The sequence below is a fragment of the Oncorhynchus tshawytscha genome, linkage group LG08, assembly GCF_018296145.1.
Source record: "Oncorhynchus tshawytscha isolate Ot180627B linkage group LG08, Otsh_v2.0, whole genome shotgun sequence".
NCBI lineage: Eukaryota > Metazoa > Chordata > Actinopteri > Salmoniformes > Salmonidae > Oncorhynchus > Oncorhynchus tshawytscha.
The window spans coordinates 39,652,803-39,667,292 of record NC_056436.1 but is presented as its reverse complement, the minus strand read 5'-3'; the positions used below and the strand labels follow the sequence as shown (position 1 = coordinate 39,667,292).

General features: G+C 40.7%; 2 protein-coding genes across 2 annotated transcripts in view; both read left to right on the top strand.

Annotated features, from left to right (window-relative positions):
* The first annotated feature begins 280 nt into the window (after positions 1-280).
* On the top strand, positions 281-2,910 carry rsad2 (radical S-adenosyl methionine domain containing 2). Its single transcript, XM_024429803.2, has 6 exons — positions 281-587; positions 737-898; positions 1,330-1,559; positions 1,688-1,837; positions 2,140-2,172; positions 2,664-2,910. Exons 1-6 carry the CDS (start codon positions 281-283, stop codon positions 2,826-2,828), a joined length of 1,047 nt encoding a protein of 348 aa, XP_024285571.1. The 3' UTR covers positions 2,829-2,910.
* Positions 2,911-6,668: 3,758 nt separating this feature from the next.
* The window catches only part of rnf144aa (ring finger protein 144aa), a 49,370-nt gene continuing 41,548 nt past the window's right edge, over positions 6,669-14,490 (top strand). Inside the window, exons 1-2 of the mRNA XM_024429804.2 lie at positions 6,669-7,079; positions 7,220-7,411. The gene's annotated coding sequence lies outside the window, so the exon portion shown is untranslated. The remainder of the gene's footprint in view (positions 7,080-7,219; positions 7,412-14,490) is intronic.

Here is a 14,490-nt window from a genome sequence, read left to right as displayed (position 1 = left end):
ATAATCACGTTACATTTTGGGGGGTTGAAACGTTGATTCAACCTGTTTTCGGCCTGTGGGAGGCCTATTCAAATGTGGACATTTCGGTTTCCTTATTAGCAAATAGAAACCCAGATGATGTTTTGATGAAACGAACGTTACTTTACAACGCCAGGCGACGCGTTGTGTATCGCGGTATACATATACATAGAGTCAAGTGAGCCCTGCATCAGACGTTTCAACTGGACAGGCCAGGTGAAGACTAGTAATATTGTTCTTTACCCAAATCGTGTTTGTGAAGATGTTCCTACAGCTCTGCATACGTTTCCTCCAGTGCATCTTTGCAACTGTCCTGGCCTGGATCGGTGTGCGAGGACAGCAGGTGCACGGCGCATCACATTTCTCTTCTACAGAAAAAGTCAATCCAGCTACAATCAAGGTGGTGAACAATGTTATTTCTCAAGCTGCGGCAACTCCAAGCAGTGTCAATTATCATTTTACCCGACAGTGCAATTATAAGTGTGGTTTTTGTTTCCACACTGCTAAAACGTCTTTTGTCCTACCTATTGAGGAAGCAAAGAGAGGTTTAAAGCTTCTGAAGGAATCGGGTAAGTTTGTCCAAATATTATATTTATGCTATTTCAAATCCATATTTAAATTCACATGATATGTTTTGACAGTATTATTATAGCCTATTGCTATGTCATTTAATGTTATATTCAGTGTTTACAATTCAGAATTTCAATATTTTTTAAAGGACTGGAAAAAATAAACTTTTCTGGCGGAGAGCCTTTCATACACGACAGAGGTGATTTCTTGGGGAAATTAGTCCAATACTGCAAACATGACCTCCAGCTCCCAAGTGTCAGTATTGTCAGCAATGGCAGCATGATCAGAGAAAAGTGGTTCCAAACATATGGTAAGATGGTTTTCATTTTCATTTCTGTGTTAAAATAAAATATGGTAGGCCAACCAACATCATAAAGCACCCATCATAAACAAACAATCCTCATTATTCTCATGCGGTCAGGAAAAAAAAAGGTCATTTGATTGACACTAGATGTCAGCACCGGGTTAGTTTTTGATACAAGGTCACAAAATGTAAACTCAGAGAAGCATTTCACACGTTTTATTTGAAAAGCTTCACAGTTGACTCCTTACAAAATGTAGGACTCATCATAAAAGGCATACTTTGATCATCAAAGTGTTTAAAAAAAGACTTGTTGATATTTTATCTCAATAAATCTAAACTGTCACATGAATGTGTGGATATTTATACATTTACAATACATTGGGGTTTCAAAATACAATTGTTTGAGATGATGTCCAAAACTCTCCTTGTCCTCACAGGCGAATACCTGGACATTCTGGCCATTTCCTGTGACAGCTTTGACGAGGACACCAACCAGACTATTGGCAGAGCCCAGGGCAGGAAGAGCCACCTGGACAACCTCTTCAAGGTCCGTGACTGGTGCCGGAAGTACAAAGTGGCGTTCAAAATCAACTCTGTGATCAACACCTTCAATGTGAATGAAGACATGAGAGAAAACATCACAGAACTCAACCCTGTACGCTGGAAGGTTAGGGTGTTCCAATGCATTAACATTACACACCAGTAATGCTGTATCTGTGAACAGAGGTGTCTTCTCATACCATAGATGTAACAAATGAGTTGTATGGCCTTGACTTCACTGTGTGTGCTGTATAGGTGTTCCAGTGTCTGCTGATCGATGGCGAGAACGCTGGGGAGAACAGTCTGAGGGAGGCAGAGAGGTTTCTCATCAGTGATCAGCAGTTTCAGGACTTCCTGGAAAGGCACAGCAGCATCAGCTGCCTGGTACCAGAGTCCAATCAGAAGGTATGGGGCTGGACTTAAGACAAAGAGAACACAATATTATATTTTTTTATTGTCTGTTATATACAGTATATTATGATGATTCAACAACTACTACTCTATTTAAGTTGTTTCCAAATGCTACTAAGGTTTAAAGTACACCATTAGAAAAAAGGGTTCCAAAAGGGTTCTTCTGCTGTCCCTATAGGAAAACCATTTTTGGTTCCAGGTAGAACCTTCTTTTGGGTTGTATGTAGAACCCTCTGTGGACAACATTGTAATACAAAATAGTTTTCACATGTTTCCTTGTTGTCTTCTCTTGTCAGATGAGAGATTCCTACCTCATTCTGGATGAATATGTAAGTCCTTTTTTTTCAATCCGTTAATTTACATTAATTTACATTACGTTATTTTACACGATACTCACTCTACATTCCAAGTCTTAGCATGCCCTTTAAAGGAGACAGTCCTCGTCCATCAGAACTATTGAACAGCTGTCTAAATGCTTCTCATCGATTGAGATTTATAGACATGTACCTTCACATAGTAAGTCCCAGAGTAATGTGTGCCTTCAATCTTGATCAGAGGGGATTTACAGGCTTTGAGAAGGATGAAATGAGATGCTGTTTTGTCGATATTTTATATTTATTAGTATTAGGTATGAGGTTTCATAGCATTGATATTTCGATAATGGACTAGATTGTCAAAAGGCTCTTCTATGAACAGTTGTTAACACTTTATAACAACTTTCACGATTAAGCCTTTATAAATGCTTATACAATTCTTTATAAATGATTCTTCATGTTCTAAATGCTTATGAATTAGACATTTTTTTAAAATGCTTTTTTAGATGCGTTTCCTGGATTGCCGAGAGGGGAGGAAAGATCCATCCAAGTCCATCCTTGATGTTGGCGTGGAAGAGGCCATTCAGTTCAGTGGCTTTGACGAGAAGATGTTCCTAAAGAGAGGAGGGAAATATGTGTGGAGCAAAGCTGACATGCGGCTCGATTGGTGATCCACACATTATAATCAGTTATTGCTACACTTCTGTATGTTTTTTCTGTATGTTTTTTTATAAAAAATAGTTTCCGCCTGTATAACTGCACTTTACACTTAAATATTTATGATATTCTAAAAGTTATGTTGGAATCTTTTACTGCTATACCTTGAGGCGTTTATGTACTGTACCTTTAATTAGTAGTACAATTACACAACACAGCTACTCTACACAGACAACTATTTAATCACTCACTATCCCACAAGATAATAACTTTTTGTGTGCCCTGTTTTGTTTGAATTTTCTTATATACCCTGTTATCCAAATTTGTTTCTATTTTCTATTCACCAACCAAGAGGCTTATTTGCACTTTCATGTAGCATTTGGAATTTAGCACTTTGATTGAAGTGTAGGAAATGTATGAATTGCAGTGTGTTACATCTTTTTATTTATTTCACCTTTATTTAACCAGGTAGGCAAGTTGAGAACAAGTTCTCATTTACAATTGCGACCTGGCCAAGATAAAGCAAAGCAGTTCGACACATACAACGACACAGAGTTACACATGGAGTAAAACAAACATACAGTCAATAATACAGTATAAACAAGTCTATATATACGATGTGAGCAAATGAGGTGAGAAGGGAGGTAAAGGCAAAAAAGGCCATGGTGGCAAAGTAAATACAATGTAGCAAGTAAAACACTGGAATGGTAGATTTGCAATGGAAGAATGTGCAAAGTAGAAATAAAAATAATGGGGTGCAAAGGAGCACAATTAATTAATTAATTAAATACAGTAGGGAAAGAGGTAGTTGTTTGGGCTAAATTATAGGTGGGCTATGTACAGGTGCAGTAATCTGTGAGCTGCTCTGAGAGTTGGTGCTTAAAGCTAGTGAGGGAGATAAGTGTTTCCAGTTTCAGAGATTTTTGTAGTTCGTTCCAGTCATTGGCAGCAGAGAACTGGAAGGAGAGGCGGCCAAAGAAAGAATTGGTTTTGGGGGTGACTAGAGAGATATACCTGCTGGAGCGTGTGCTACAGGTGGGAGATGCTATGGTGACCAGCGAGCTGAGATAAGGGGGGACTTTACCTAGCAGGGTCTTGTAGATGACATGGAGCCAGTGGGTTTGGCGACGAGTATGAAGCGAGGGCCAGCCAACGAGAGTGTACAGGTCGCAATGGTGGATAGTATATGGGGCTTTGGTGACAAAACCGATTGCACTGTGATAGACTGCATCCAATTTGTTGAGTAGGGTATTGGAGGCTATTTTGTAAATGACATCGCCAAAGTCGAGGATTGGTAGGATGATCTTTCTGTGTTTGTAATGTATCTCAAATAAATACAAAATGATGACTTTGCATGATACAGAATGATGTTTGTTAATCACAATCTATTTACAGGAAGCACATTTATTCAGTATCTGGATCAGGTTTGTTGCCATACAACCATTCCAATTTTAAGAGGCAACTACTGTAGCTTAAAGTTATATGCTATTGTTCTCCATGCATTTCAGTTTGCTGTAAATGTTATTTTTGAAGGGTTTTACCTTTATTTAACTAGGCAAGTCAGTTAAGAACAAATTCTTATTTACAATGACGCCCTAGAAACAGTGGGTTAACTGCCTTGTTCAGAATTACAGAATTTTACCTTGTCAGCTCAGGGATTCACTCTAGCAACCTTTCGGTTACTGGCCCAATGCTCTAACCACTAGGCTACCTGCTGCCCCAGTGTGTTGTAGGCCTACTGTAGCCTAAATGTGCAGTAAATGTGTATTGGGATAACTCAAATCCCCACCCCTGATAAGATTGCTCACTGGATCACTATGAGGATGGGTTCCCTTGGGACTGACATGATGTCTCTGTTTACTACAGTATGTTGCAATCATTTATTGATTTTTGTCTCATCAGATCTGGAGACTCTTAATGGGACAATAGTTAGTCCCTTGATAAAAACCTATTATATTAAGCAGACCTATAGGCTTACCTCTGTTGCTACTGAAGCTGAATACCTGCATCAAGTAAAGCTTAATTTTCTTTCCTTGTTTTCCTTTCTTCATATTCTTCTTTCTGTTCTAAAACATTAGATATTTCCTTCCCTACTAGTGCTATGCTGATCAATGTTAGTGCTCTCCTACAATAAACACATTTTTTTTCCATTTATTGACATTGGTCCATAATATAGCAAAACAAAATAAAATTAGGCCTACAATTCTGAAATAAATCGCCTGACCAGTATGGAATTTGACACAGTCACTGATTCAATTTTATAATAGGCCAATCAATATGAACTGTAATTCAGAAATTGCTAAATAAAATTATTTAATCTCCAACCAGGCTGTTGATGAGTGAACATTTGATAGTGAAATGTACTCAGTTGGGTAATCCTGCGTATTCATAATGCGCCATCGACACTGAAAGCAAAATGCCATTCGTCATTTAAAAAAAAGTTAAACACAGTAGCTATTGATTAACCAGGGCGTTTGGGTCCTGGATGCTGGTTGGCTGAAAGCTGTGGTATATCAGACAATATACCACGGGTATGATGCAAAATGACTTGTTTACTGTTTTAATTGCGTTGATAACCAGTTTATTTAAGTGATATTGCCCTAGAAGCTGGTGTTTTGAGGATATATTGGTACGGGTTATGTTAGGCCCGAGACAAAACTGTGCGAATACTTCCTCCAAACACCGGCTTCAAGTGCATTATCACATTTATACAATGGGTTACCAACATGTTTAAATGATGATTGACATTATTTTCATAAAAATGAATTTATTCATACTATTTCATCCTTTCACGAGATATAGTCCCGACACAAATCTAAGGTTGCTACGCAAGCCGACTGGTCGTACGTTCTATCGAGAAGCAACCCAGTCATTAAGTCTTTTTTGTTCTACACAGTATGCATGACCGCGACCCAGTTGTTCGTTCTAAATGTTCCATTGCCAAATTGGCTGGGAACGTTCTTATCCCCTCCTTGCTAGCTAGCCAACTTACAGTTACGTCAAACAGTGCAGCCAGAATAACATCAAAGCTGCTGCATTTGCATTTGGTTAAGCTGTTTTCTAGTGACATTTATTTGGATACATCCATAACAATGCGCTAACGATGCACATTTTTTTTGCCTGGCATAGAAATTCTGCTCACTGTTTTTCAGAGAAGCTAGCCATTAATACAGCTAACACAATAGCTTCAAACTGAAGCTGGAAAGGCTGCAAACTATTGGCATTTTGTTTGACCAGTTTTCTATTGAAATGTCATTCTATACAGTTGAAGTGGGAAGTTTACATACACCTTAGCCAAATACATTTCAACTTAGATTTTTCACAATTCCTTACATTTAATCCCAGTAAAAATTCCTTGTTTTAGGTCAGTTAGGATCATCACTTTATTTTAAGAATGTGAAATGTCAGAATAATAGTAGAGAGAATGATTTATTTCAGCTTTAATGTATTTCATCACATTCCCAATGGGTCAGAAGTTTACATACACTCAATTAGTATTTGGTAGCATTGCCTTTACATTTTATTTTTTACCTTGGGTCAAACATTTCGGGTAGACTTCGACAAGCGTCCCACAATAAGTTGGGTGAATTTTGGCCCATTCCTCCTGACAGAGCTGGTGTAACTGAGTCAGGTTTGTAGGCCACCAAGACTGTTGAAAAAGCATTCCAGGGAAAGCTGGTTGAGAGAATGCCAAGAGTGTACAAAGGGGTCATCAAGTCAAAGGGTGGCTACATTGAAGAATCTCAAATATAAAATATATTTTGATTTGTTTATCACTTTTTTGGTTACTATATGATTCCATATGTGTTGTTTCTGAAAGGCTGCAAGCAATACGCAACACAGCGTCTTGTCTGCCGGAAAGACACACGAAGAAGAAGAAGAAGAAGAAGAAGAAGAAGAAGAAGAAGTCAACAGAACCGTCACATTCACATTCACAGACATTTACAGTCATTCCAGTGCTTCGGCCGCGAAAATCACGAAGACAACAATGAGCTTTTTGGCCATAATCTAATACAGTTTAGTGATAGGTATGAGGTTAGCAGTGTGGTTATGGTTAGGTTCAAAATCACATTTTTAGAATATAAATTGTAGAATTGGGCGGGGTTTATGGCTTTGGTAACGATTTGTGTAGTGCTGCAGGGCATTTTCAAGGTAGGCACATCACCTTGTGACATTCACAATATTATGTGCAGAGATAGGCTCGGTTTGTGTTATGTGAGCAAACGGTTTCGAGGCGGGTAAAGAGGACGTACTGGACGTTGCAAGTGAGTCCTCAGTATTTTCCCCATGCAGCTACTATACTGTAGCTGTCAGTCGATAGAGCTTGTCAGCTGTGGTGCCGCTTTCGTTACCCACATAACGGTACTCGTTGGTTGCATTGAATATCATATTCGTTTCTTTCCAGGTGATACACGGTCGAACCTTTCAGATACATTCATGGATTTATTTAGAATGTCAGTCACCACCAAAAACGATACTCTATAACCTGCCTTTCAAGCCACCGACATCTTTCCAGGAGATAACCATTGAAGTTCTGCTTTCATCGCTCCTGAAGTAATTTCCTGACCAAGAAGACTGCGCTGTCACAAAAGGCCAGGTAATATTGGTTTAATTACAACATGTGCACCGAGATGTAATGTTCACACGACAGTTCTGCCTGCGCGGTTTTTCTCGTACAGGCGAGGCTACACTGTTTTTGTAACATTATCTTGTAATAAGCCGAGGGACAATTTTGAACGAATTTGCTTAGCAAATATAGGCTTACATTGTCATCGCAATTCCAGCTGAAATATCCCTCACCTTTTACACTGTACAGGTAGATTACAGTAGCATCCCACTGGGCAAAAACTGCTTGAATCAACGTTGTTTCCAGGTCATTTCATTGATGACGTTGAATCAACGTGGAAAACTGATTGGATTTACAAAAAGTCATCAACAACTTCAATGACCTGGTACATTTTTGTTGTTGTTGAATTCACACTAGTTGACAACAAAACTAGACGTTGAATTGACATCTGTGCCCAGTGGGATACTCTTGGTGCAGTAAAATAGTGTTGCAGCCTATTGTAGGCCTTTTTGTTATAAAATTAGGCCTATTGAAAATGAACTGAGAGGGTGCCAACATTAGGATTGGCTTTTGTTCTGCAATGACCTGTTGTTTAGGAAGCTCTTTTGCATTTGGCATTTGCTTGTCTTGTCTATACTCTGAGCTCTCCAATTCATTTAGCCAAGACTCTATTTGTTGATCCACTCAGGTGGTGACAACTGTTATGATTTTATGAGCTGCTGCTCTCTGTTGTTGACACTGTAGCCACATTATCATTATCCAAGCACAGCGCTCCTCAGCAACCATGAGACCGATACAGTGCTGATATCCGATAGGCTGCTGAGTTATTGTTCTAGTGAGTGTCATCACCCAGAAGAAGGTAACATTAAATGCTAAATAGTGATACTATAAAAATGAATATCAAAGATTCTAGATAAAGTTAATCCGTGATATTCTTCAAGGTAAACATGTTGAAACACAAAATATCATTGATGACACAGTAACACCGCTGAGGTTCATTTCAATATTCATCTCAACCTGTGTTGTTTAGACTGGTTGACTGCTCTTTGTGGGCACCAAAATGTCATATTGTGCCTTGCCATGGCATTTCCATTTAAATGTACAATAGCTAACCTTTTGGACTACCTGACCAAATTCACATAGAAATATGACTTATAGATCTTTCATTCCTGTTGAAAGCAAGTCTAAGAAGAGGTAGATCTGTTTTGTGTGTCATTTCTATGCTTCCTGTTTAGAAGTTTCATTTTTGCATCTTTTTCTTTCGGTTTTGTACACCAACTTCAAGCAGCTGAATATACATTATTTTTGTTTATGGAAAGTATATTTTACAGTGGTTTAGTTTAGATGGTACAATGGTACGCAATGACTGCTTGTTTTGTCACATAAACTGAAATTAGGCGAACTATTAGAATTTTAGCAACCGGGAAATAGTGGTGTGATTTATGCATAGTGCATCTTTAAATCAGCTAGATAACCTCAGTGGTCAAGATCAGGCCTAGAAATCCTGCTACTGAACAAATAGCATGTCTGCACAGTCACAGTCGAGACTGAGAACACATTGTTATACTGTACATGCATGCCCATTTCTCTCTCACCGTCACTGCTCTTATCTGGCCCAATGCTCTACAATTGATTCTGTTTCCCTTAAATGATTCTGTGTTGTATCAAACACTTCAAAGGCTAAGTAAATACAGCCTCGCAGACAGGCGTGCAAGGTGATGGAGTTTCCATTTTTCTTATTCCTAGTCGAATGAGGCAGGCATTCCCATTAGGGAACAAAACACATCCAACTCCAAGGCCAAAGGTTTTTCTCATTAAGAAAAATGATTGTTCTGAGAAGAATGGTTGTATTGAAATGCATTCACTGAGTGACAAGCCACTCTCGGGGTGGGGGTGGGGGGGGGGGTGGACCTGGATTTGCATGAGAGGAAGATGGATGTGTTTTTCAATGGATGCGATATGCTGGTTATGAGAGGCAGGCTGAGAACCCACTGTACCTGCCAGACTCTTGGGAACACAGTCAACATTGCACTCCCCAATCCCTCAGAACTGTGAGTCCTGCCTCGAGCATCCACCTTTACCAGCAGAAAGCCCAGGTGAATGAACCTGACTGACTGCAGCCTTGTGTATTCCTTTTAATTTAAACAGGCACTGCATGTGTACCTGGGTGTGGGGGTGTGTGTTATGTTGGCTTCAAACAGCACAAGCCTCCTTTTCAGTAGTAAAGTACATGGGCATTTCGCAATGTGCGTCCAAGCATTTCATGGCCGTTGACCTTGGCTTGGCATGTAACGTGAACAGCTGTCGTTTTTCGAAGACTTGTGAATGATGACGTAAATTTCCATGTGAAAGGACCCATGAGCACCAACATGAAGTTTAAAGGAAGATATCACAGTTAGTGTCAAATGAAAGCTAAGAGTCTATCTGTTTGTGAAATTAAGACGTAGATCCGTTTTTCAACCAATTGTCATCCTAAACATTTTGAATAAGCAGCTTTGATTTCTTGTCACACAGACGAAAAAGGGGTCTTTAAAAAAAAAAACATCTACTAGAAAACGTCTAAAAAGGTGTAGGAAATCAAAACGCAATCAGTCATGTTTAAGTAAAGCCCCCTGCCAACTAATATCAACATGTTATATTTAGTTTTGCAGAAATGATTTGCCTTCTGTAAATGTAACAAATATGTCACTAACTGTTTAGTAGTCTTGTGGCTTGGGCGTAGAAGCTGTTCAGAGTCCTGTTGGTTCCAGACTTGCTCCATTGTTACCGCTTGCCGTAGGGTAGCAGAGAGAACGGTCTATGGCTTTGGTGGCTGGAGTCTAATAGTATTTAGGGCCTTCCTCGGACACCGCCTGGTATAGAGCTCCTGGATGGCAGGGAGCTCGGCCTCAGTGATGTACTGGGCCGTACGCACTACCCTCTGTAGCGCCTTGCGGTCGGATGCCAAGCTGTTGCCATACCAAGCAGTGGTGCAGCACATCAAGATGCTCTCAATGGTGCAGCTGTAGACCTTTTTTAGGACCCGAGGGCCAATAGCAATATTATTTTCTGCCACCTGTGGGGGAAGAGGCGTTGTCATTCCTTCTTCATGACTCTGGTGTGTGTGAGTACCATGATAATTCCTTAGTGATGTGGACACCGAAGAACTTGAGGCTCTCGTCCCAATCCACTACAGGCCCGTCGGCGTGGATGGAGGCGTGCTCAGCCCTCTGTTTCCTGTAGTCCACGATCAGCTCCTTTGTCTTGCTGACATTGAGGGAGAGGTTAGCACCACACTGCCAGGTCACTGACCTCCTCTCTGTAGGCTGTCTCATCGTCATCGGTGGTCAGGCCAACCACCGTCGTGTCGTCGGCAAACTTAATGAAGGTGTTACAGTCGTGCGCGGCCATGCAGTCATGGGTGGCCCCCGTGTTGAGGGTTAGTGTGGCGAATGGGTTGTTTTCCTACTCTCACCACCTGGGGTTGTCCAGGATCTAGTTGCAGATGTAGGTGTTCAGTCCCAGGGGTCCTGATTGAGTCAGTTGAACACTGAGCTATAGTCAATGAACAGCATTCTCACGTAGGTGTTCCTCTTGTCCAGGTGGGAGAGAGGGCTGTATGGAGTTGAATAGAGATTGCGTCGTTTGTAGATCTGTTGGGGCGGTATGTGTATTGGAGTTTTTGGAAAACGCGGTCGCCTAAAAAACTGCCCGAGATTTTTCTGTCTTTCTGTTACCGAACTTTATCTGCACTGTTCCTCAAGTGGCAATTGTTAAAAGTATTTGCTTGAAATGTAACACACGTTCAGTTTAAACGGAAGCATTTACCGGCTAATAAATGCCTAATTACCTTCCGTTGTTCATTACCAGGGCCTAAAACTGAGTTTTTGTGTGTTGTGTTGCTACACAAGGTGGGATATAATGTTAGGATGTGTATTTCTTTATGCAATACCAGACATGAAACAAAATGGAAGACATTGCTACTGCAGCAATTATTTTGCTAATAATCACAACTTGCACGTGACTGCATATACTTGACTTTTGACAGTTAAAAAAAAAGAAAGAAATGTTTGCACTGTAGAGCCTGACTGACTGACAACCCTGCAACATGGCTGGTGAATTAGACATTCTTACATTCATGCTAACCTCTCACCATTACCAATAACAGGAGGTTAGCATTTTTTGAGCAGGGCCTAATTTTAGGCCATTATCTTGTAAATGCTTTTAGGCCGGCTGGGATAGAAAGTTAGAGGCATAACTATCATACCCCCCCAAAAATGCTAACCTTATTAGCATTTTTGTTATTGGTATTGGTAATGGTGAGAGGTTAGCATGTTTTGGGGGTATTATCTTTGCCTCTGTATCTTTCTCACTCATCACTATTCACAATTCATTCATGATTATTCATAATCATTGTAGGATCCACATTTAATGTGGAAGTGTTAATCATATTCTGTTCTTATCTACAATGAAAGTTACTCCAAAATGACCCTACATTATTTACCATTAATTTCTATTGGGCACAACATAATCTGAAACACAACCAAAACAAACCACAAATATATCCAACACGTTTGTAGAGTCACAAGCTAGATGTAGTCAGTCACAAGCTAGATGTAGTCAGTCACCAGCTAGATGTAGTCAGTCACCAGCTAGATGTAGTCAGTCACCAGCTAGATGTAGTCAGTCACCAGCTAGATGTAGTCAGTCACCAGCTAGATGTAGTCAGTCACCAGCTAGATGTAGTCAGTCACCAGCTAGATGTAGTCAGTCACCAGCTAGATGTAGTCAGTCACCAGCTAGATGTAGTCAGTCACCAGCTAGATGTAGTCAGTCACCAGCTAGATGTAGTCAGTCACCAGCTAGATGTAGTCAGTCACAAGCTAGATGTAGTCAGTCACAAGCTAGATGTAGTCAGTCACATGCTAGATGACAGATATGTATGAAAATACCTTAAAATAAAAGGTGACATTCTGTACTGTCACCTCATTTGACACATTGGATCTCAAATCCAAAATACTGGGTGCTGCGGTGGAGTTTAAAGTAGTAGTACACCCTTACAATGGATACACACTTCACACATTTTCAGGAGAACTACAAACCTGAACCTTTCGAACATGATGCCCATATGCCTGGGCTTTGATTCGTGTGCGATGTTTAAAGGAAAAGGCAATAGGCTTGCTCGGTAGGCTACGATAAAGGACCGTTAGAGTGAGCAGTATATATCGTACGCTTATGTAATTCCACTGGAGATAAATGGGGAATGCTTTGATCAGGTAAATGAATGCGGTAGTCGTAACCGCGCTTAAGAGCCCACACTCCCTCCCTATTAAGTCAGTCACCATGGTGTTTTGTCTCTCCCCTTTTTTTGATATGGTAAGTCGGAGACCTTGCTCTTTTGAGTGTTCCTTACTTGAAGCGCGTGTGTTCTGTCTATCTACAGGCTCAATTGTGTTTCCTTAGGTACTTTTCACTTCCTCTCCCTTCTCTAGCCCTCCGTGTTTCAGTCAGTTTTTTTTCTTCCGTTTGGTGCCGAATGATTATGACCCAGGCCGTTAAGTCAGTCTGAGGTCGACACCAGAGAGGGCCCCGCAGAACTAGTCTGGGCAAAGGGGGAGATGAGAAGTACAATGTGCTGGTTCATCATTTTTTCCCGGACTTGGATTCTGAAATCGGGTGTGGGGAGATGTGAGCCAAAATGCTGCGTAAGGCTATCTAGCCCCATAGGGAGAGAGTTAAGGAGAAGTACATTTTTTATCAATGTCAGACAACAGCAAATGTGTTTCCACAGACTAGGGGAGCATGTTTAGCAGCATTGTATTTACCAGTAAGGCCTTTCAGTATGTACAAGATTATCAATAGAGCGAGCATCCGTTTTAATGGACAATAGTATGCAAATAGAGATTGCATTCCACCTGAAAGACCTTTTACTCTGCTGTTGCGTTTACTGTGTGGTGAACTGCTAGGTTGTTGGGATGGCCCAGTGTGGCCTTGCTGGAGCTCATTCAAGCCACGTGGAAGGGTTATAGCCGGATGGATTGGGGGGTGGCGGCTCAGTGAGACTCAGTGCCCACTCAGTCAGTCTTTCCACTTGATTATCTGTGAAGTGCTGTGTTGGGAGAATCAGAAAGTGCCGTAAACGTGTCAGTCCCGTGGTATGGCTGCCGGGATGACACAAAGGACGTCTTTTATCTGTGACTTTGTCCTTTTGTTGGAGAGAGCTTTCACTGTCACTGCATTTTTTTTTTTTTTTACAGTTAGAAGTTTTGAAATTCCTGTCAATTTACCAAACTGCATTACGCATGAGAAAATAACCCTGTGCCATGTCCTTTGGATTAAACTCTCTCTCTCCCCTCCCCCTGTCTCTCCCCCTCTGTGTGTCATTCAATTTAAGGGCTTTATTGGCATGGGAAACATATGTTAACATTGCCAAAGCAAGTGAAGTAGATAATTAACACAATAATCTCTCTCTGTTTCTCTCTCTATATCTGTGTCTCTCACTCTCTGTTTCTGTCTCTTTTTCCTCTCTCTCCCTCTGTTTCTCTCTTTTTCTCTCTTTTTCTCTCTCTCTCTCTCTCTCTCTCTTGCTGTGTGTGTCTGTCTCTCTCACACACACTCACACTCTCTCTCTCTTTGTCTCTGTTTCTCCTTGTCTTTCTCTCACTATATATCTGTCATTCTCTCTGTTTCTCTCTCTCTGTTTCTCTTTGTCTCTGTTTTTGTCTCTGTGTATATATATATATATATATATATATATATATATATATCTCTCTCTCTCTCTCTCTTATTCCCACTTTATCTGCACCTCTCTCTCTCTCTCTGTGTCTCTCTGTCTCTCTCTCTGGCTCTCTCTCTGTCTCCCCCCTATATATCTCTCTCTGTGGTAAAATGGCATGGTGTCCCGCCTGGCCAGGCACTTGTGGATTGCAGGTGATGATGATGTAACTGTCTCGGTCTCTGAGCCCAGTTAGGATGAGAGCCTCCCTCTTGGGAGCCCCTGAAAGGAAATATTCAACCATTTTGAATGTTATATTGGTTTGTTTTATCTTGTCTATCGCTCAGAGATTCATGTTTTTCATATTTTCATGTGTATCTGAGCTATTCACCGTTCAAGCAGGCAGAAATGGTTC

Bases quoted from the DNA above. Each gene is read 5' to 3' on its own strand.
- rsad2 (XM_024429803.2), top strand. From the start codon at position 281: ATGTTCCTACAGCTCTGCATACGTTTCCTCCAGTGCATCTTTGCAACT. The intron at 588-736 runs GTAAGTTTGTCC...TATTTTTTAAAG, and splicing joins AAAGCTTCTGAAGGAATCGG to GACTGGAAAAAATAAACTTT. The intron at 899-1,329 runs GTAAGATGGTTT...TTGTCCTCACAG, and splicing joins AAAGTGGTTCCAAACATATG to GCGAATACCTGGACATTCTG.